Raw genomic sequence first — 23,956 nt, 5'->3', positions numbered from 1 at the left:
CCGCGTACCGCAAAAAAAAAAAAAAAAAAAAAAAAAAAAAAAAAAAGGGTGAGAAAGATAAGTCTCCGCCCCAGAAGATGCCTCTCTTCATCTCAGCTCCCATCCTCCCCTTCTAGTAAATCTCTTCTCAGCCTCCAAGTGGGAAAGGGAGCCTGTACCTCAGGCACCTGTAGGGTTGACTAATTTCTCCTCTACTCAGAACCAATACTATCTTTAGACAGACCCTAGTCTACTGCTCTCTTTGCCTGTGGAAGATTTTATAGCTTTACTAAATCATCCCTTCAGCAGCATTGCCGAGATTCTATGTCACACATTACCTGGTCTTGGGTAAGCCCAGGTCAGCTGACTATAAGTGGGAATAAATGGAGGCAGAGAGAGGAAAACAGGCAAACTTCTGCAGAGACACCAGAGGATCACCTATGGCTGTCTAAAGCACTCCTGGGTCTCTACATCAATGTTTCTCCCTGGAGCACAGATAATTTGAAATCAAAGAAATACTCTACTTGTGGACATGGGTATCCTGATAGATGCAAAGATCTATCCATTCACCTCCTTGGGTAGCATAATGATGATGTTGGCACCAGTCTTTTATCAGCTTGAACAAGCCCCAAGTATTCCTGGCCCTTTCCGTCTCCACTGACCTTCAAAGCCCTAGAGTGTTCTAGACTCCTCTGCTCATTCCCACATCCCTCTGACACTCACCCCCTGGTCCAGAAGGAAAAGGAAACATCCCACCCCTCACCTTCTCTCTGAGTTGCCAGTAAAGCACATTTCCTTCCCACTCGGGACCTCTTTGCCACCCAAGCAGAGATTAGAAAGGAAACATGGAAGTTTCCTTTCTTGCTCTTCCTTTTTGCTCATTCACTATGACAACTGCAAAAAACATCTCAAAAATGCTATCGGCCTCCAGGCCGTGCCATGCTCTCTGCACAGAGGGACCCAGATCTGATTATAGGGATGTCAGATATTTCACCCCAAGGAGTAGTATAACAAAATCCGGTTGCTTTTCCCTCCAGATGTCTACGAATCAGCTGGAAAGACTTCGTTATAAATGTATCAGCTAGTAAACATCCATATCCATGCTGCCCCTTTAAAAGAGATGACTTGGGAGGCTACGCCCTAATTCTAATAGTACTGAAAACTGAAAACATTTCTGGAAGTTCTCTTTGGAACTGACTCCAGGGCACTTTATTCACCACTGACCCTTAACTGAACGATTATCGAATGCCAAGCATCCTCCCATGCCAGGCACTGGGCTGTGACGATGATCAGAACAGAAGTCCTTCCCTCAGGAACATGGCTTCTAATGGAGGGAGCAAACATATAAGCAGAAAAATTACAACTTGATAAATATCAGAACAAAGTTGCACCCAAGTACCACAGGGTATAGAGAAAGAAGCCACCAGCTCTCACTGGAAGACCTGGGGAAGCCGGCTTCGTGGGGGGCATGACCTTCAGGGCTGAATGGCTGAAGAGTGAGGAAGACAGAAGACAGAACAGCAGGTCCAATGCCCGCAAGTGTAAAGGGTGTGGCAGATTCAGAGTGGTGACAGAGACGTGTAATGTGCTGGGGAGGAGGAAAGAGGGGAAGCGAGGTTGCAGAGAGGGGAAGGGATCAGACTTGGGAAGACCTGCTCGCTAGACTAAGCGCAGACTTACTCCGACGAGCCTTGGAGAGCTAAAAGCAGGAAGATGGGGACTTGTTTTTTTAGAAAGATAACGCTGGTGTATTTTGAAGGAGACACTGGAGGTCACAAGGAAAGAATGTGATACCCTTTACTCAGTGATTACAATACATCAAACACTGATACACAGGTCTTTATAGATTTGATCACACTTTCCCAGCAGTCATAGGAGGCAATCATAAAATCAATAATGAGTGAACATTTATTGAGTTGTTGCTATGGACCAGATAGCATGTACAGTACTTTAAATGTATCATTCATCTAATCTTCGAAATAACACCATGAATTTGACATTATCGTGTCCATTTTACAGACCTAAGGCTTACAGAAGTTAAGTAACCTGCCAAAGGTCACACAGCTAGTAAGCAGTGAAGTCAGGATTCAAAACTAGACCTGCCAGACTCCAAAGCCCAGAGCCTTTGCACTGAAGTAGTTATTCAGCAAAAAGGTGAAAAGATGAAATCAGGGCACTGTATTTAAAACCGTGAGCAACTCTGAAGGAGAAGCAATAGGAAGCAAGAGATAAGGAGTCTAGGCTGACTGCCAGTCTCTGAGCCTGAGAGTCTGAATGGATTGTCTTCTACTGTACTCATAAGAAATATAGGAGGAAGCAGACTGGGTTTGTGAGAAGGAGACGAACGAATTGTGTTTAGAACATGCTAAGTCTGAGTTAATCTACCTGGGTGAAGAAAACAGTCTTGAAGGTCATCAGTGGGTAGATGGTAGTTGAAGCCCTGGGTGCAGGTGACATGCCCAGGTAGGACATGGAGAGCAGGTGGCATGATATCAGGGCACTGGGACACATGGACACCAAAGGGGAAACTAGAGGAGAAAGAGGAATGCAGAAGGAGGTCGGAGGCTGGCTGGGAGAGTGTGATGCCTCGAGAGTCAAGGAAAGAGAAGATCTGAAAGAGTGTCTGCTTCCTCGAACGTTATCTCCCTTCCTTCCCACCAATCCTCCCAACCTCCTCGCTCCCACCCAAGAAGGGCCTGGCGCAGAACATAAGCACTGGGGGCTCGACCTCTTGCTCTTCTCTCACATGGCTCTTTCTTCCCCAGTGGAGGGCACGTGGTGCCATGATCCGATCTGAGGTCGGACTTTGGACAGAGGCAGGCAGAGCAGGTCTCTGCCTTGTCCATTTGTAGGACGTTTAGGCTTCTCTGGCCTAAACAAAGTAGGCGCCCACAGCATCCAACTGAACTCTGCGTTGGACTTTGGGGACCAAAGCCTCCGTGGGTTATAAAGTACCTTTGCTTTGCTTTAGATTCTGCATGTGGTGCATGGGTGCGTGCGTGTGTGTGTGTGTGTGTGTGTGTGTATAAATGTACATATATAAAGTTATGTATTTTAGTATTCTATTAGCATCCAGTATTTCTCTGTGGTACTCATCATGTTTGTAACCAAATAATTTTGTAATTAGTTATTTATTGTCTATCTCTACTGAATGTAAGCTCTATGACAGCAAAGACAAGATCTATCTATCTCTCCATCCCCAGAAACTAATACAGTTGGTTGGACATAGATATTTTTAAAATATTTATCATTTGGTTGACTGGTTGAATAGATGGATAAATGTGTGGATAGATAATCAACAATGCTAAATGTTGTGGAAAGGTTAAGAGGAAGGAGGACTGACACTAGAACATGAATTTGACAGGTGGTCATTAGTGACCTTGAGAGAGAGCAACAGTGAAGCGGGGTGTGAGACGCCTGATTCTCCTTCAGGAAGCTCGGAAGAGAAGAAGGTGGGAGGGGACAGAGACAGTGAGCACAGACGACTCTCTCAGAAGTCCCATTGTGGGCAGGGCCTAGTCTAGTGCACTCTCTTGGTTTCCAATTTTATATCCATTCTCTCTACTTTTGAAAACAGTAAAAGGTCCTACAGAATAAACTCAAGAGACCTTAACAGAATGTCAAGCTCAATGTCATTTCTAGTATCTGATTTCAAAAGTGATATGACCAGTCTTCTAATATGACTCATAAACTACCTCCAAAGGCAATTCCCAAATAGATTACAAAACCAACACATTTTGATAATAGCAGCATCACTGAAATGAGGGTATGGCTTCCCAAGGTGACAACTTTGAATAAATGCATGTTTGGCTATAAGAGTTTTGCTATGCTTCCTTTCTTCTTTTTAAGTCATTAGGGTCACATAAAATAGGTAGAAGCAGAATGGCTTAAAGTGGTGCTTTCCGAAAATGCATTATACACTTTAGGATGATTTTTTGGTGGCACATGAATACATTTTTATGTTTGCTTTGTATTGATTTTTGTGTATATTTGAAAAAAACCCATGTGTTCATCAAACATATCACATATATTACTGTGTCCGTGATCAATAAATTTAAATTAAAAATTTAAGTTTTAAACATAAGTTGTTTTCAGAAACTTATTAAATTAAAAAATACTTTTGTTCTGGCAAACATTGTCAGGGTGGTCTACAAATAATTCAAGCTGAAGTAAGTGGCAGGAGACAGATCGTGGGCTTTCCAGGTTTAAAGGCCTGAGTTCAAATCCTGTCTCTGCCATTTACTAGTCATTGAAAGACCCTGTGAAAGTTGCGTAACTTTTATGAGTCTCAGATTACTCATCTATGAAATGAATATATCAATACTTCACAGGGTTTTTCTGAGGACAAAATGAAATCAAGCACCAACGCTCCTAGCAGAGCTGTGGGTGTTTAAGTTGGTGCACGATCAATGGTAGCTCTAACGCTTGACGGTCTAAACATCATGCACATATTCAAACAAATCCCAGCCATGTGGCTATTTGCATAAATGTGCCCATTTATTCCGGCTGACCTTTCTCTTCTATCTGAAATATGTCTAGCTGCAAGTGAGCACTCACTGGGCTGAAGAGGAGGATCAACAACAAAACAGAAGGGGCAGGAGCTAACAGGAGGCCTGGAGGCATTTGGACTCGGTCCCTGAGTCGGGTGAGGGGCCCAGAAAGGATCCCAGCAGCCAGTCTGTGTTTCCATAGAGATGTTGCTCTTTAGAGAGCCTGGAGTGTGTGAGCGTCAACGTCATCATTATTAACTCAGATTCTAAACGTAAAAAGCCAAACGACCTGTGCAGAATGAAAGCCAGGGACAGTCTTATCAAGAATGAATCAGTCCCTTTGATCTTGAGGTAAACCGACTCACTGAACACCAAGCTTCCACCTGGGGTTTTTCCAGACACTAAAGTAATTGCCTAATTCTCAGCTCTCTGGAGTTTCCAGTCTAAACTGGCCTAAAAAAAAAAAAAAAAAGTCCCACCACCTTGCCGAAGTTCACACTCCATTAAAAACATATACAGATCTAACTGAATCACTTTGCTGTACAGCAGAAATTAACACAACATTGTAAATCAACTATACTTCAATAAAATTAAATATATATGTGTGTGTGTGTGTATATATATATATATATATATATATATATATACACACACACAGATCCCTCCTATTAATCCAAAGAAATAGGGACTCCAAAAATATTTTTAACTAACAACAACTCACGTAAAGTGAAGATAAATTATTTTACCCAATTTAGAACGAAACACTCATGTAAAAAAAAACGGGTAAACAGAATGAAAACAAAGGACAGGGGTAGAAGGCATTCACAGGTTAGGCAGAAACTAAAAGAAGATGGGGAAAAAACCCAACAGTGAACGTTGAAGGAGGTAAATACAAAATACACAGAGAGATTTGGGACAGAAGGGGAGGTGTGAAGAAATAGGTGAAAAACAGGAAAAAGAAGGAATGGAGGGCAGCTGAGCAAGAGCCATGGTAATCAGCATCTCTCACTACAGTTCCAGAAGCCTCTCGTACCTACCCACCCAGCGATCATGTATGTGCACTGTGCCATGAATTAATCAGCATGTAAATCGCCCCCTTTATCTGAGGAAATTGAATTTAGCTGCCAATCTTGATTGAGGGCATAGAGGCCTCCTCACAGAAAGATCACAGCCCTCAGGGAGAAAGCCTTTTCTCTCCTTAAATCAAAGCTTGCATAAACCCATGGAAACAGCTGCAGCTGCAGCCACAGACTTTGTGAACGGTGGCAGGCTGAGGTTGGTAATTATAATTAGCAGTTACATAACATGTTTGTTCTTCAAAGTGCTCTACAAGCATCAGCTAATTAATAGCTTACTATGCCCCATGCAGATCCACTGGTTTTTCATGGAGTGACTAATCCTGGTACCCCCACTGAATTCTGAATGGTGGAGGCACAGCAGCTTGAACAACGAAGCAAATGGCTGAGGGTCCAGAAGCTAGGCCCAGCTCTCTGACCAAGTGACTCCATAGGTAGCTCTGGGCCAAGACCACCTCCCCAGATGTTGAATTCAGCAACCCACGAGGCAGCTGCCTCACTTCCTCCAAATAACTCTTAGAGGTGCTGCTGGAGGTGCAATAATAGTTTGGAATGACTATCAGTCTGGTTCAAAACGGCATTAGCTCTTCTCAATGTCCCCAAGTAGGAAGACTGGGACTCTGGAGTCCTTGGCGTTAGTTACAGGTTTGCCCTTGCTTCTCTGTGCAAGTTGGGCAAGTCAATGCGACCTAAGAGAAGGCCGAACTCGATCTCTGGGTTCTCATCCGTGTCTGCCCTTCCTTGTTACTATGATTGCAATCTCTAGCCTACAGCCTGCTGCAGTTGTGGTGGAGATAACTGAATGTGGGAAATGCATGGCACAGGCAGGGCCTCAGCAGCAGAGCTGAGTTCTTCATCTACTCCAGGGATGCTTTACCCAAGGCCTTCAGAGTTCCATGATTTTGTAAAATATTATATGTATATCCGTATGTGCATTTCTTGGGAGAAAAGTCTGTTTACCCTATTGCCCTGTAAATTCCAAGAAGGTAGTGTCCAGCAAAGTACCTCACACATAGTGTATGCTAAATAAACATCTACTGAACAAATTGATAGATTTCATCAAATTCCTAACCCCAAAATGCTCATGAACCATTCCTCTATGGACAAAAAATCACCAGCAGTCCACATGTTGTATTTGTTCTGGTTAGACTTTCCTATGGAAAACTTTGATTGGCAACACCCAGGACATTCTTCCATAATTCTGCTACAAAATCAAGCCAGAGACCTAGACCAAAGCTACCTAGAGATTTCACTCTTCAGAGATCTGTCTTCAGAGCCAAGCAAGTTAACAGCTTGAAATAAATTCCCAGAGCCATTCAAGACCAGGTGACAACCATTTGTCACACCCACGGCCAACCACCACAAACCTAAGAATCATTGCCTTTTCCCATCTTATTTCTTGGAGGCCGAGGTGTGAAATAAAGCATGTGGAAGTCTACACTTCTGACTCATCAGAAGATCCTCTTCAAGCAAGGTTAATAATTTCAGTAAAAGACCTAACATGTGCACAGTGGTTTAAACTTCAAAATGCTCCCCATAGATTATCTCATTTGATTCCCTCTCAACAACTATTTGAGGTAGGAAAAGCAGGTTTTATTTTCTCCCTTTTATAGATGAGGAAACTGAGGCTCTGAGAGAATAATGCCTTACCTAATGACACACAGCTAACACACGGCACTGCTAGAATGTGAACTGAAGTCTCAAAACTCCTTTTCACCAGTAATTTCATTTGGGGGTATATATCCAAAAGAATTGAAAGCAAGGTCTCAAAGAGATATTTGTATACCTGTGCTCACAGCAGCATTATTCACAATAACCAAAAGGTGGAAGCAACACAACTGTCCATCAATGGATGAATTGATAAGCATAATGTTTATATATATACTACAAAATATTATTCAGCCAGAAAAAAGAAGGAAATCCCACCATTGGCAGTAACATGAATGAACCTGTAGTACATTATGTTAAGTGAAATAAACCAGTCACAGAAGGATAAATACTACATGATTCTGCTTACATGAGGTCAATTAGTCAAACTCATAGAAACAGAAAGCAGAATGGTGGTACCAGAAGCTGTGGGAAGGGGGAAGTAGGGAGTTACTGTTTAACCCGTATAGAGTTTCAGTTTTTCAACATGAAAAAGTTCTGGAGGCTGGTTGCACAACATGAATATACTTAACACTGAAAAAATCATTAAGATGGTAGATTTTATGTTGTTCATATTTTACCACGATTAAAAATAAACATTAAAAACCTCGATATACATTATACCACCTCCTCTCTGAAAAGCTGTCAACATGTGCTTAATTAGGACTTTTAAGTACTCCCCCCTGAGAAAATGGTTCATGGAGAAAAATATCTCAGGCAACCAAGCAGAAGAGACAGGAATCACTGTGATTTAAGGTGGGTTTCAAAAGATTAGATGCATAAAATTTCCTATCCAACTTATTTTCCCAATCCACCCTCTAAATCTTCAGGGTTTAGCTGACAAACCTAAAGCCAGGAACCTGCCCAGGTAAATGGCACAGCGAGGGCAGTACACAGGGTAAGCAATCAAAGGTTTTACGTTCTGCTGTTTGCTTCCATGAGACAGGAGACCCACAGAATGGAGTCTATACCTGTGCATGACAAAGTACTTGTTCTCCAGATCCCTTTCTCTGTGCAAACAGAAGTGATCTTTCCTCCAGGGCTCTCAAAGCCCTCTTGACAGACATAGTGAGCCATACCGCCCAGGCTGGAGCTGTGATTCCCCACCAGGACCGCGTGCTGCACTTCCGGAGGGTGGCCACAGTCGATCTCTGCAATGGGAAGTAGCACAGCACTTGTTATGACCCATGACTTCTACCCCATAATTCACCTTTTAGAAATAAATATTTAGTAATGATAGAGTCCAGTCATATGGGAGAAGGGAAAACACTAACCCCAACAAATAATCCAGTTGCAAGTATTTAAAATAAGATTGTTCAGAAGTAAAGAAAATAGAGATCTCTGAGTTTAATAAAATTTATAAACATGCATGTATAGAAAATATTCCAATTATGAGATTATTTATGCTATAGAGAATTCCTTGGTCAATGAAATAATCCATCTCAGGGTTATTTTACATATTAAGATTTTTTGGTATCTTTTAGTATGTATCGTCAGATCATTAACTCCTGAGTAGATAATAATGCAAATGTAGTTTTGTTTTTTGTGTTTTTTTTTGCTAACTGAAGAGTAAATGAAATATATACAAACTCTCTGAACTTTTTAAAGCAAATTAACGGGGAAAGCATTTCTAGTCTAAACATTCAATATATATGCACCTTTCAAAGAAAAAAAAATCAGTTGCATAGAGGGAGACAAACCTGGAATTATAAAATTGACATGAAATTTCTTCTCTGCAACTCTGACTACCAGAAGACACTGGAATATTTACAGAAAACAATCTGAAGGACAAGGATTATGACATTACCATTTTAGACCCAGCCAAACTCTACTTCATATAAGAATAAAAGAGTTATTTTCAGATATTTACAATTTTTTAAAAATCTATATGTGTATCTTTTCTGGAAAAACATTTAAAAATAACCTCAGACCAACAAAAAAAATGAATCAGAATAAATGCCCTAAGAAAGGAGAAGGACAGGGCTTTAGAAGAAACACTAGTGAGCAATGAAACCAGCAGGATGTACAGGTAAGTCTCCATAATCATTTAAGTGTGACTATGGAGCTGGATAGAACTAGCAGTAAAGGATTCTAGAACTAAAGGCTGAACAATATGAAAAAATTAATAATTTGAAAATTAAATTCCAAACTATTTCAATAAAATCTGAGCAGCGAAGTGAAGAGAAGAAATAAAACATGCTAAATTTCCCATACAGCAGTGGGGAGCTCATAGACACAATTTTATTCAAGAAAATGTAATAAATATAAAATATAAGGTAAAGTAGTCATAATAATTGCAAATGTAATCCAGTTATACCTAAGTCCAGAAAGAAAAATACATAACTTTTGGCCTTCATTCTGATTTTTAGTTTTCTCCCCCATCTGCAGAAAGCCAAGAAAATTAAGCACTCTTGATATCCAGACTTTTAAAACATGAGTCCATATATGGAGATTAAGCATACAAAAACAGGGAAAATGTTATGATCTGTTCCCAACTCCCCATTAACCATTCATGGCATTAGAAATATGTGGCTTCTCTTAAATGAGCTTCTGATACAGAATTGGTGGCTTTACTGTAATGGTGCTCTTCTCCAACCCCTTATGGATGTTTGGTCTGTTCTAGAACCCCAGAGTTACTTCCCTGAGGGAGGCCTCTTGGAGCAGGGTTTCATCTGTTGTCATTGGAGTTATCATAAGACTCTCAATATAACAGCTCAACCCACCTGACCAGTCACTTGGCTCTGAGATTTTTCAAAAAAGAGTTAGGCTCTGGTCAGTGCAGATACAAATCCTGAGCAGTTATGGGACCAGAATGAGGTGGTCATTAAATAAATCCTCCAACCCTATCTATCTCTCAAGTCCCATGTTTGCTCATAGGAATTTGTTCCCTTCTCCTACATGTTGACCAGACACAAGACAAGACCCCTTGGCCCTCAGAATGTTTTCCCAACATCAAACCTTTAGACATGTTTACTGGCCCAAAACATTCCAAGACATGAGTATATTTGTGTGTACATGAGCAACCAACCGAACAGGTAGTTAATGTTTCCTAAGACTGCCCAGTGATTGTTGACATCAAAAACATCTAGTTTAAGCCAGGGTTCAGTTACAGCAGGAAATTAGAGGGATCATCAGTGAATAGATTGAGGGTATAGGTTTATGTAGGTCTATGGACCTTGAAGCTGGAATTCTAATCAGCACATTGGAGAGATATGGGAGGGAACCTGGTGACAGATAGTCGGATTAGGGGAGAAGCATAGATACTAAAGGAATAAGAGTACAGAAGATAACTAAATTGGCTCCTATATTGGCATCACCAAGAATAATGGAAGGCATGGTGGCTTTAGCTGGGACGACAAGGTTTCTTTTTGGCTGGGTTGGGTCTTCGTTGCTGCACGCAGGCTTTCTCTAGTTGCGGTGGGCAGGCTCTAGAGTATAGGCTCAGTAGTTGTGGTGCACGGGCTTAGTTGCTCCCCGGCATGTGGGATCTTCAGGGACCAGGGATCGAACCCGCGTCCCCTGCATTGGCAGGCGGATTCTTAACCACTGCACCACCAGGGAAGTCCCAAGACTTTTTAAAATTAATATTAACTTGGGGGTAGATAGGAAATCAATAGCCTGTTTGTTCTCTAGGGACTCAGGTAGATGTCCAGTGGTAGGCAATCTGGACCCAACTCTGTGAGTTCCCATCACTGAGCTATTCGAGTTGGGCAGTCCCTTGGCAGGAGATATTTAGAGAGGATTCCAGCGTGGCTTGGATTAAACACATGGTTCTAAACAATAGCTATACAATCTGAATCACCTGGGGAGCTTTTGAAAAATCACCCATGCTGGAGTCTCACACACACATCCCCACCCTCACCCAGAGATAACTCTTCTGAATGAGTAGTACTGAGTTGGGTTCTTGGCATCCACATTTCTACAAAGCTGCATATTTGATTTGTATGCACACCCGCAGCTGAGAATCTAAATTAAATATTGGTATGAATAGCTACCATTTAGCATCATATGCATCCCGATAGGGCCCCAAGTATATATCATTACTTCTTACAGTAACCCTCCCTGGTAGAGATTATTTCCCCCATTTTACAGGTAAAATGGCTCAACATGGTTAAATAAAACATCCAAAGTCACATAGGTAGTCATGTGATGGCTAGGAGCAGAATCCACATCCTTCAGATTCCTTCTCCTACACCCACTGCCTCTCAAGAGCAGCTCCATCTCTGAAAACCTACAGTATATGCCCCCTTTCTATCCCCTTCCACCATGCTCATCCTCTCTCTCTCCTCAAGGTACACTCTATCTCCCTCAGACCTAGCAAAATCCTTCCCAGTGATGAATCTGCTCCATGACTAATAGAGGGATCCCTTCTTCCTCTGAACTTTCGTGGCCTCTGTTCATTTATTCATATATTTACTGAGCACCTAGTACATGCCAGACACTATGCTAGTCACTATAGCAGAGAAAAAAATGGAAAAGATCACTGCCCTCGCAGAACTTAGGGGGAGAATAATTAGACAAAATATAAATCAGGCAAGACTTTTTAAATAGAGTGGTCAGGAATGGTTCGAGCTCTCTGAGGAGGTAACATCAGAGTTAGGACCTGAAGGATGAGAATGAACCAGTCATGTCCAGGACCAGAGGAAGAACATTTCAATCAAATGAAATAGCCTATGCAAAGACCCTGAGGCGAGAAAGCTCTTGATATGCTCCAGAAAGGGAAATGCAACCTGTTGGCTGGAGCACAGTTAGCAAGAGGGAGAGTGGCATGAGATGAAGGTGCAGAGAAGAGCAGAGCCAGGTCACAGAGGACCTTGTAAGCCTTAGGAGAGAGCCTGGGTTTTATTTAAAAGCAGTAGAATGCCACTGGAGGACTTTAAGCGAGGGAATGAAATAATCTGACTTAGATTTTTAAAAGACCATTTTGACTGTTGGGTGGATAAGGGATGGGAGAACAGGAGTAAAAGGAGAGGTTGGTTAGTGTCTAGAGCAGTAGCCCAACAGAAAGAGAGATGAAATCTTGGATGCACTTGAGAGGTGATGGCAGAGATGGAAAGAAGAGGATGGATTCGAGATGCATCCTGGAAGCAGAACAAGGTTCTTGGTGATAGACTGGATGTGAGAGTGAGAGAAGAAGTAGAATCAAGAATACTTATCTATCCAATTCATTTGACCTTTATTTCCTCCTTGAGGATTTTGTGGGTTTGTTTTAATGACTATGTCTTCCCAAATATACGGACAGTTCCTAAAGGGCAGAATCTTTATCTTATAATCCCTTGCTTCCCCACAATGCCTACTTACAATAGTAGTTTTTACATAGTAAATAATAAATAGTTGTTCACTGGTAGCTTGCCACTACTTTATCATTGTTCAAGATGCAATATATGTTACTTCGATATGATCACAACTCCTGAGGAAGGAAACACACATCAGTAAATTGTAAGTATATATAACAAGACAGGAACACATTACCTCTATATGTTTTATCCAAAAGAGGTAACTCATAGCTACCAGACACCAAGTAGTTGAAAGCTGAGAGAAAGACCCACAAAAACTAATACGTATCAGTCTTGTATCGGTGAATTCTGGGAAAGCTGTTTAAACTGCAATAATTTTAATCATAATAGCATGCATCAAAATCCTACTAAACACAAGGTAGTCTATTAGATATACACCATCTTATTTATTTCTCACAGAAAACCCTACTGCAAGGTAGATGGGTTTTTCTCATGTAGTTTATAGATACAATAATGGAGGTCCTAAGAGTCTGTCACATTCACAAATTACACCACTACTAAAAGACAGAGCCACGGGACCTCCCTGGTGGCACAGTGGTTAGGAATCTGCCTGGCAATGCAGGGGACACAGGTTTGAGCCCCGGTCCGGGAAGATCCCACATGCCGCAGAGCAAATAAGCCTGTGCACCACAACTACTGAGCCTGTGCTCTAGAGCCTGCAAGCCACAACTACTGAGCCCACGTGCCACAACTACTGAAGCCCGCGCACCTACAGCCCGTGCTCCGCAACAGACAAGCCACCGCAGCGAGAAGCCCGTGCACCGCAACGAAGAGTAGCCCCCGCTCGCCGCAACTAGAGAAAGTCTGTGCGCAGCAACAAAGACCCAATGCAGCCAAAAAAAAACAAAAAGGCAGAGCCAGTATTCAAACCATGGTTTTTGTGACCCCAAAGTCCAGGTCCATTATATCTGGGCAGCTTCACACTGAAGGGGTCCACTCTAGGCTCTGACTGGGACTGAACTTACAGTTTAGCTAAAACCTCAGCAGAAGAAAAGGTTGCATGAAAAATCATTTAAATCAGTCTGGAAGGGTTCATGACCACTCCCTCTGCCTCAATCTTGTCTCCAAGAACTTTCCCAGAGAAGAGAGCTGCTGGAAATGGAATTCCCCTGCCACTGTATTTTCCCTGAAGCCTTCTTGGTACTGATGTTTAACCCTATGATATGGGGGTCTGGCCCAGGTCTTGCCTGGAACATAAGCCCATCACAGGTATTCCCACCATGCTTAAGAGAGATGGCAGCCACTGCCACTTCTACTCAGACCAAATGGTACCCAAGAAAGCAGGTGATCCCTATTAAGACATATTCAAAAATCAATCCAACAGAGACTGCAATAGGTGATAAAAATATCACTATCACAAGGAAAGAAGCTATTTAAAAACAGTTAACATCCAAAGGAAAGAATAAAAAAAATAAGCAGCACAAATTTTGTATTGCATATGCATAGGGGTGTTCATTAAAGCACACGTTTCTCTGGCTAATTACATTATTAACAACGTTTGGATCTGCATCAGGAATACAGTCAACTAATTATGAACATGGCCGGGAATTTTTCCTTAGTATCCTATTATCTGTGATTTTATTCAAATAATCAACTTCAAAATAGGTCTGTCTCCCTGGGGGGAAATGTGTTGTGCCAGTTTCAAGGACCACATTGATATTGTAACTCTGTTTCATATCGTGAAGGTAAAAATGTTTATCCTCACTGCTAGCTTTAAAATTCTACCCAAGGGGGCTTCCCTGGTGGCGCAGTGGTTGACAGTCCGCCTGCCGATGCAGGGGACACCGGTTCGTGCCCCGGTCCGGGAGGATCCCACATGCCGCAGAGCGGCTGGGCCCGTGAGCCATGGCCGCTGAGCCTGCGCGTCCGGAGCCTGTGCTCCGCAACGGGAGAGGCCACAACAGTGAGAGGCCCGCGTACAGAGAGAAAAAAAAAAAATTCTACCCAAGCGCTTCCCTGGTGGCGCAGTGGTTGAGAACCTGCCTGCCAATGCAGGGGACACAGGTTCGAGCCCTGGTCTGGGAAGATCCCACATGCCATGGAGCAACTGGGCCCGTGAGCCAAAACTACTGAGCCTGCGCGTCTGGAGCCTGTGCTCCACAACAGGAGAGGCCGAGATAGTGAGAGGCCTGCGCACCGCGATGAAGAGTGGCCCCCGCTTGCCACAACTAGAGAGAGCCCTCGCACAGAAACGAAGACCCAACACAGCCATAAATAAATAAATAAATAAATTTAAAAATTCACGACAGGGCTTCCCTGGTGGCGCAGTGGTTGAGAGTCCGCCTGCCGATGCAGGGGACGCGGGTTCGTGCCCCGGTCCGGGAAGATCCCACGTGCCGCGGAGCAGCTGGGCCCGTGAGCCATGGCCGCTGAGCCTGCGCGTCCGGAGCCTGTGCTCCGCAACGGGAGAGGCCACAGCAGTGAGAGGCCCGCGTACCGCAAAAAAAAATAAAAATAAAAATAAAAATAAAAAAAATAAAAATTCACGACATATGTCAACATTAAAAAAAAAAAAAAATTCTACCCAAGAAAATATTCCAGAAGGAAATTTGTTTGATGAAAGGTATAGGCAAGTTATGGCATCTAATCAACAACTGACTGTATCACCAATGACTGCTATTTATTACACATATCAGCACACTAATGTGATTGATGACAGAAATAACAGAGTAAAATAAGGCTTAATCTAAGACTGTTTTAGAGACCAAAAAATACCAACCTGAGAAAGAAAAAATAATGACCAATAATGTCTACAAATTGAGGCAGACATTTTGCCAAATGCTGGGGGAATAAATGATTGACCTATTCCACTTATTGATATTGACCAAAGGGAAAAAATAAAAGATCTTCCCAGAAAAATAAACTACTAGATGAAAAACTCCAGTAAAAGGGAAGATACAAGTATGAAAATGGAAGAAAATCACATTAAAGCCAGTGTTCATCTTTACCCAACAATAATAGGAAGAAGTCTCTCTTGTGCCTTAGGATTAGATCAGAAGGTTTATGTAACACCTGGAATTTAGTGCAACACAGTAGGTGGTAAGGGCCCAAACAGTCTAGGCAGATGAATACCAGAGTCTACACTACATTCATGTTCTAGATAGGATAATTCAGCATTTATACCTATACTTTCTTCATTTATAAAAATGTTCTCTTCTCCTCTTAACAGTAAGCTCTTTGTGGGCTGTGTCTATATTCTATATCTTTAGAATATCCCCTGTAGTCATGTGAGTTATTAATATCATTAGAAACATTAATTTTGGTGGTTTATATGTAAGAAATATGGCCTAAGGAATAAGGCTGAAAGCGTAACCTTACGACAAAGTTTCATGCACTTTATGGCATGTTCTGAGTTTGGCCAAATTTAGTTAGACCTTCAATCCAGGATCACTTGGGCATTAAATTAGGTACATCACTGATGTTGGCGTTGGAATCTAACATCGCAATATGTGGCTACTTGAATTTAGATAATGTTATCACAGTCATCAAAAGGAAATGGGAGGGTTATAGCATACCCTGAAGCACATTCTCAAAAGTGTCAGATAGCTTATTAACGGCTGTGACTAAGCCACTTAGTAACAAAAAGTGTACTTGCCCTTAAGACAGTAGAAAGAAAAAAATTACTTTTTGATGGATTTTTTATTCTAAAGTTTCCCATGAACTTTAACCTCAACTAATAATACATTTCCTTCAGATCATATTCATAGATCATTTGGAGGAAAAAGAAAATTTTCCATTTTACATTAAAACACTTGCTGTCAACAAATAGTGTCTAATATGGAAACGGCTAGAATCTGAACACTTCAGAAACTGCAGAGGAGGTGATAGGGTAGGTAAAAGCGTGAGTGCTGGAAGAAAAAAAACACGAGTTTATCAGCATGTCTCTTAAAAAGATCTTCCATTCATAGAGGTGAAATGTTTTTTGATGCTTTGAGCTGATAGGAATCTTTCTTTAAAAAAAAAAATAACATTAAAACTCTTCATTTTAATGTTCTAGCTGTAAATAGAACATTTGAATCAAAAACCAGTAAACGGGGCTTTCCTGGTGGCACAGTGGTTAAGAATCCGCCTGCCAATGCAGGAGACACGGATTCGATCCCTGGTCTGGGAAGTTCCCACACGCCGCGGAGCAACTAAGCCCGTGCGCCACAACTACTGAGCCTGCGCTCTAGAGCCCACGAGCCACAACTACTGAAGCCCATGTGCCAGGGTTTCGGCAAGGCTCAGCCACAGGACAAGCTGGGACGCAGTCTGGAAGCCAATTCCACTATGCCTGCCATCATCTGGGCCACCTTTTGGGGGTGATTCACAGTGCTTCTACAGGCCTTAGGTATGCCAGACACTGTGCCAGGTGCTGAAGAGATGATACTGAAGAAGACTACATGGTCACTGAGCTCCCAGATTTACAGCCCAGTAGGGCAGACTGATAAAAACCATGAAAATAATGATGAATAATATACTTACGTGTTGGGTACTAAGCAAGAGAATGTCAGAGATGACATTTCAGCTGAAACTTGAAAGATGAGAAGGAGCTTCCCGTGCAGAAAGCAGGTAGCCTCCCTCAACAGATGAATGAATAAATAAAACGTGGTGTACACATAGAGTAGAAAATTATTCAGCCTGAAAAAGGACTGACATTCTTCAAAAGGTACAAACTCCCACTCATAAGATAAATGAGTACTAGAGATGAAATGTACAACATGACAAATGAATATTGTTGAGAGTAAATCCTAAGAGTTCTCATCACGAGGAAAAAAATATTTTTTTAAATTTCTTTAATGCTGTATCTATATGAGATGATGAATGCTCACGAAACTCACTGTGATAATCATTTCATGATGTATGTGAGTCAAATCATTATGCTGCACACCTTAAACTTATACAGTGCTGTGTGTCAATTATATCTCAATAAAACTGAAAGGAAAAAGAAGGAATGAAGTTCTGATACATGCTATAACATGGATGAACCTTGAAAATATTATGCTCAGTCAAATAAGCCAGATATAAAAAAGACAAGTATTGTATGAGTCCACATATATGAGGTACCTACCTACAATACAAATTCACAGAGACAGAAAGTAGAACAGAGGTTACCAGGGGCTAGAGAGAGGAGGGAATGGGGAGTTCTTGTTTAATGGGTAGAGTTTCTGTTTTGAGATGATGAAAATGTTCTTGAAATGGACAGCAGTGTTAATCGCACAACATTGTGAATGCACTTAATACCGTGGAACTGTACACTTAAACATGGTTAAAATGGTAAACTTTATATTATGTGTATTTTACCACAATAACAATTTTTAAAACAGGTTGGCAATTATTTCAAGTAGAGAGAAAAGGCCCTGAAGCTGACAAGAGACTGACATACTGTTTGGGAGAGAATGATGAGCGACGTAACCTGTATAAAAGCCAAAAAGGACAAACGCCTGTTGGCTTCAAAATCCATGGTTAGGAGTTTGGATTTTATTCTAAGTGCAGTGGTCATTTCACTGTTTTTAGAAAGGTTTTAAGAAGAAGTAAGCGTGGAAGCGGATTCTTAAAGGGACTATTCAGTACCAGACACATTGCTGGTGAGAATTCCCAGCCCGAAAGGAAGATAAGGCCCCAAAAAGGATGGGAAGAAAATCTGGAAGACAGATAGTCCCAGAACCCTCAACTGGTCTGCCTACACTGCAAACCACTCATCACTGGACCCTTCCATGGGAGGCAAACTACCAAAGGGAAGAACACAAATGCCACCCCTTCCATGAACCACCCAATCTCCCCACATGAACTCTCTTAGTCTTTACCCATTCTTCTCACATGATACTTAGGAGTTCACCCTTATAGAATAGTTCATGGTGTACCTGTCTTTACTCTGCTCCCAGACTCCAGACTTACCTAGTCACAGGATCTATCAAGTAAGCTGGACTCTGGATTTGCTGCTAATGATAACACAGTTAAAGTGATTCCCTCACCTTGTTCCTGGCTTGGTTGAATTATAAAAACTCAAATTCTTTAAGCTGTCACTTACAACTGGCACCTTCTCTGAAAACCAAAAATAATAATAATAATAATAAGGGACTTCCCTGGTGGCGCAGTAGTTAAGAATCCTGCCAATGCACGGGACACAGGTTCGATCCCTGGTCCGGGAAGATCCCGCTGAGCAGCTAAGCCTGTGTGCCACAACTACTGAGGCTGCGCTCTAGGGCCCACGAGCCACAACTACTGAGCCCGTGTGCCTCAACTACCGAAGCCCGCGCACCTGAAGCCCGCGCTCCACAAGAGAAGCCACTGCAATGAGAAGCCCGCGCACCACAATTAAGAGTAGCCCCCGCTCACCGCAACTACAGAAAGCCCGCGCGCAGCAACGAGGACCCAACACAGGCAAAAATAAATAAATTTTAAAAATAAAATGTTCAGCAGAAAAACGTTTTAAAAAGTAATAATAATAGCGAAATAGGGCTTCCCTGGTGGCGCAGTGGTTGAGAGTCCGCCTGCCGACGCAGGGGACACGGGTTCGTGCCCCGGTCCGGGAAGATCCCACATGTCGCGGAGCGGCTGGGCCCGTGAGCCATGGCCGCTGAGCCTGCGCGTCCGGAGCCTGTGCTGCGCAACGGGAGAGGCCACAACAGTGAGAGGCCCGCATACCGCAAAACAAAACACAAAAAACAAAAAAAAAACAACAAAAAAAGCAAAATAATAGGAAATGCATGCTAGAGATTGTGTCTTTTCCAGAGAGCGGATGGAACTGTGTGATGGATGTTTCCACAAATTCCTACCCATTTTGGAAGATTTCATCCTCACTTCCAACATCCACTTCTGAGGCCTGCTCAGGTGCGTAACTTGTGTCACAATGCCCCCCATCCACCCCCAAGGCAGCAGCAGAGACTCCAGGGACACGGTAATTGGGAGAAGGCAAACAACAGGAACCACCAGCTGTACCTTCTCTGACGGGGAAGTCCGTTATCGGACACACACGCTGCCGTCTGGAACGCACGGCTGCTCCTTTCAAAAGTACCTGCTCCTCAGCATCCAAGTTCACAGTTTGCTAGTGTTTTTAGTGGAATTCCCAATTCCTGTGGCTTCATAACGCTGAGCTAAAAATACAGTGCCGGCTGGCACACAGCCCAGATTCTGGAGCCCCAAAGAAGAATGAGGGATAAATAAGAAGGGGTGTGTTTAGAGAGAATCAGGCACAGCCAGGAGAAGCCGGTGGCCATATGGTGAAACGGGGGAGGAAGAGGGGGGAGGGTGTCAGCAGGCGAAGGGAACAGTTATTACAGGAGGAAAAAAAGAAGTGAAGACCTACTAAATGACAGCTCTTTGGGAAATGGAACAAGCCCGCTCCTCTAAATTAACTTTCTACATTCTCAGTACAATAATCTGGATGACTACTGATTTTCAAAGTAATACAAATTGTCTTATATGGAGTTTCTTATATAAATCTCTAGGGGGTTCTTTGATATGCATTATGGCACATTTTAATCTAAGTTCTGTATTTTAATTGATCCATGGAAAGATAATGTTAGAACTCAATTGTACGTTTAGAATTTCTTAACCCGCAGGATGATAATTATCAGAATGTGTTTAGAGCCTGAATTGCAAATCAATATCAAAAGGATTAACTTAGCCAAGTGCATCACTGAGGTTTCTTAGCTACGCAATAAATTCACTGAAAACTTTTATTTTTTCTTTTTTCCAAAATGGAAACAACTTTGTTACTTTTTCTAATACATTTTTAAAAATTCCTTCAATACAGAAAGTATATAAAATGTAAAAATCATCCAGGACTTCCCTGGTGGCTCAGTGGTTAAGAATCCGCCTGCCAATGCAGGGGACACGGGTTCGAGCCCTGGTCCGGGAAGATTCCCACATGCCACAGAGCAACTGGGCCCATGTGCCACAACTACTGACTCTACGCTCTAGAGCTCTCGAGCTACAACTGCTGAGCCCGCGTGCCACAACTACTGAAGCCTGGGCGCCTAGAGCTGGCGCTCCGCAACAAGAGAAGCCACCGCAATGAGAAGCCCGCGCACTGCAACAAAGAGTAGCCCCTGCTCGCCGCAACTAGAGAAAGCCCACGCACAGCAACGAAGGCCCAACGCAGCCAAAAGTAGAAAACAAATAAATAAATTTATTTAAAAAATAAAATCATCCAGGATCCCTCCCAGTGGAAACTACCATGGTTAATGGTAGTTTGATATATAGCTTTCTAAACTTTTTCATAAACATACATGTACATATGAAACATTTTCACGTACATTTACATGTACATTTTTCAAAGTTAAGACCATGTTATTCATACAGTTTGTAACTCAGTAGTTTACTGTTAATACTGTTAATACTGTTAATACTTACCTATGTCAATAAAGATTCTTCCCAACATAATTTTTATTGACTACAAAATATCCGCTTTATGAACATGTTATGATTTATTTAACCAATTTCCTTATCGACAGACATTTGAAATTGTTTCCAATATTTCACTATTATAAAATAACTATAACTACAGAATATCAAAAACGTGAGTGCCTTACACTTCTCTCTGCAAATAAATTTGAAAATAAACTTGAAATAGATGATTTTTCTTAGAATATGTAAATTACCAAAATGGATATCAACAAGAATAGGAAACTTAAACAGGACCAGTAAGTATTAATTTTTTTAACTGTCCCGAGGACTGCCTCTCCCTAAGTGCCACATCCAGATGGTTTTCTAGGGGAAATCTTTAAAAATCCTATTTATAGCATTACAGAGAATAGAGAAAGAAGGAAATGTTTTCACATTCTTTCCTCAAAATTTAGAATAACATTAATACCAAAACCAACAAAGATGGCATAGAAAAGGAAAATAGACCAACCTCACTTACGAATATCAATGCAACACTTCTAAGTAAAATTTAGCAAATATAATCCCTATTAAAAGAAAAAAAACACCAAAGACCCAGAAGAATCCATTCCAGCAACGAGTACTGATCAGGAAATATAAGCCAGCATATAACTGGTTAAAAGGAGAAAAAATATATATGATCATCTTAACACATGCCTAAAAGACATGATAAAATAACTCATTTCTGATTTTTTTTAAATCCCAGTAAAATGGGAATAGTTGAAGCCTTCCTCAATATTATGTATATATAGTCAAAAACTGGTGAACTGATGAAGAGAGAGAAAGCCAAAAGTAGAAACAAACCAAAAGCCAACATCATCACAAAAATGGAAGCAGTATACCAGAGTGATTAAGCACACAATCTCAGAAACTAGAATTCTAAGTTCAAATTTCAGCTCTATCACTAGTTGGATAACCTCAAACAAATTACTTAATTTCTCCATGCCTCAGTTTTCCCATCTGTAAAATGTGATAATAATAGAACAAACTCATAGGGATATTGTAATTGAATGAGTCCATATATATATATAAATATATATATATGCTTAGAACAGCACTTGACTCACAGCACTCTCTCAGTGTACATAAGAATATAAGTAGATGTATGTAACATCAAAAAGCCAAGCTCATGAATGAATAATGAAACACTCCCATGAAAGTCAGGAACAAGAAAAGAATATTCAAAGTTAATACTACTACTTAAATTTTTGTTCTGAAAACACAAGCTAAGTGGTCAGTCAAGAGAAAAATATAACTTTTATAAACATAGAAAAACAAAAGATGGAATTATCATTATTTGCAGATGATAAAATATTATTCCTATAAATATCAAGAGAATCAACTGAAAACCTATTAGAAACAATAGGAATTTATTGGATTTATTTAATTCATTCAGTATCCCAAAGACAGATTTAGAGAGAAACACAAAAACAATCTCAAGATGGTATAAGCTGGGAAGCTGGACCTTTGGAAAACTCACCTTGGCAATTTAATTTTGGGGATTCCCATGTGCCCAAGGCTGTGCAGCTTGAAATTGTATCTTCTGGGCCACTGAAGAATCCTTCTTTGCAGGCATAACGAACCTGGCTGCCAAGCCTAGAGGTATAATTTCCTATGATATAGCCATCTGGGACCTCAGGAGGGGTGCCACAGTCTATTTCTGAAAACAAATTAACGTCAAACTCATTACTATATGAATGTGAATTTTCAAAATTCATAATCTCTCTCCACCTCTACCTCATGCCCTCTCCCCTCACCTATACACACCAGAGCCATATTTTAAATAGGCTGGTTCATTTCCACATGACTTCTGGGCATGTTTCCAGTGAGTGTCTCTATTCATTCTTCTGGCCTTCCACAGGTAATAGCATCTACACATGCACAAAACTGAAAGGATTTGGCAATCAACCCTCACTAATTGATATTAACTAAAGAGGAGAAGCCTAGCCCAGCAAAGTAAAACATCTGAATTGCACAATACCTTAAGATATATAGGCTTTTATAACTTCCCTGGTCACTTTTGAGATGGTGGCTCTTACCAGATCAGCTCTGTTTACTATCTAACATAATGGTTAATATCTGAATATCTATTAACTACTCAAAATCCCCGAAGCATACTAATTTTAGCTTTTTTAATATAGCCCCTTCTATCTTGACTGTTATTTTATTTCGTAGGTTACAAAGGAACAGATCCAACACACATTCCCAACACAGACCCACAGACTTAGGCTCAGAGCAGGAGAAAGTCACCACCAACAGACTCTCACCTTCGGATGCTGCATTCTTTGGCAGAAACCCACCTGTGCACGACGTGGCATCTCTGGTTGGATGGAAAGGCTCAGGCCCACCCTTTGGCAAGTATCCATCCATACAGTAGCATTCAAAGCTCCCACGAGTGTTCACGCACCGTCCTCCATGCCTGCACCGGCCGGAAACCTCACACTCATCTATGTCTTGAGACCCATCCCAAATATAAGAAGGGAGAGAAAAACAGAAAAAAGAAAAAAAGTGGGGGGACATTGTGACAGCCACTTCTCACATTCCCGATCTACACTTATAAGTGAATGCATTTGTTTGTAATTGTACCATGAATTTTATTTTACTCCTTAAGAGTTCTTCTCCTGTATCCTTCACATCATAGGCACTAAGAGGTGCTCAATAAATATCTGTCAGTGTGTTCTGAAAATTTATAAAAACCAACAAGTACCAACAAAACAAATAACCCAACAAAATGAACCCAAAAAAGTATGCTAAAAAAACTCAATTACTATAAAATAAGGATAGCCTCAACCTCATACTAAAATATCTGAAGCAGAACTCCTAATACAAAACAATTTAGACCAGAGTGAAAAATGCTTTCCAGCTCATGAGCATAGGACGATGCAGCAAGAAGTAAAGAAAATAACTCAGAAGGGTCTCGCTAATTTTACCAAGATTAGAAGGGCTTAAAACAGCCTTCAAGAAGGACAAGACATGCTCCTTAGCTGACTTTTCCCCTTGACTGAAGATTGCCGGTGGTAGCAGGTCCAGGAGTAAAAACCACACAATAATTCAGAGGCTGAAAAAGAAATCTCTCTGCCAGTTAGCAGTCTTTTCCCCC

General features: G+C 41.4%; 1 protein-coding gene across 1 annotated transcript in view; it reads right to left on the bottom strand.

Annotated features, from left to right (window-relative positions):
* Window positions 1-23,956, bottom strand: part of SUSD1 (sushi domain containing 1) — a 130,963-nt gene that overhangs the window by 82,938 nt on the left and 24,069 nt on the right. The window contains exons 4-6 of the mRNA XM_024126369.3: window positions 23,157-23,309; window positions 22,337-22,516; window positions 8,164-8,343 (exon numbers count right to left, since the gene is read on the bottom strand). Coding sequence (XP_023982137.1) covers window positions 8,164-8,343; window positions 22,337-22,516; window positions 23,157-23,309 — 513 coding nt within the window. The remainder of the gene's footprint in view (window positions 1-8,163; window positions 8,344-22,336; window positions 22,517-23,156; window positions 23,310-23,956) is intronic.

Source organism: Physeter macrocephalus, chromosome 9 (assembly GCF_002837175.3).
Source record: "Physeter macrocephalus isolate SW-GA chromosome 9, ASM283717v5, whole genome shotgun sequence".
NCBI lineage: Eukaryota > Metazoa > Chordata > Mammalia > Artiodactyla > Physeteridae > Physeter > Physeter macrocephalus.
This window is presented reverse-complemented; position numbering and strand designations above follow the sequence as displayed.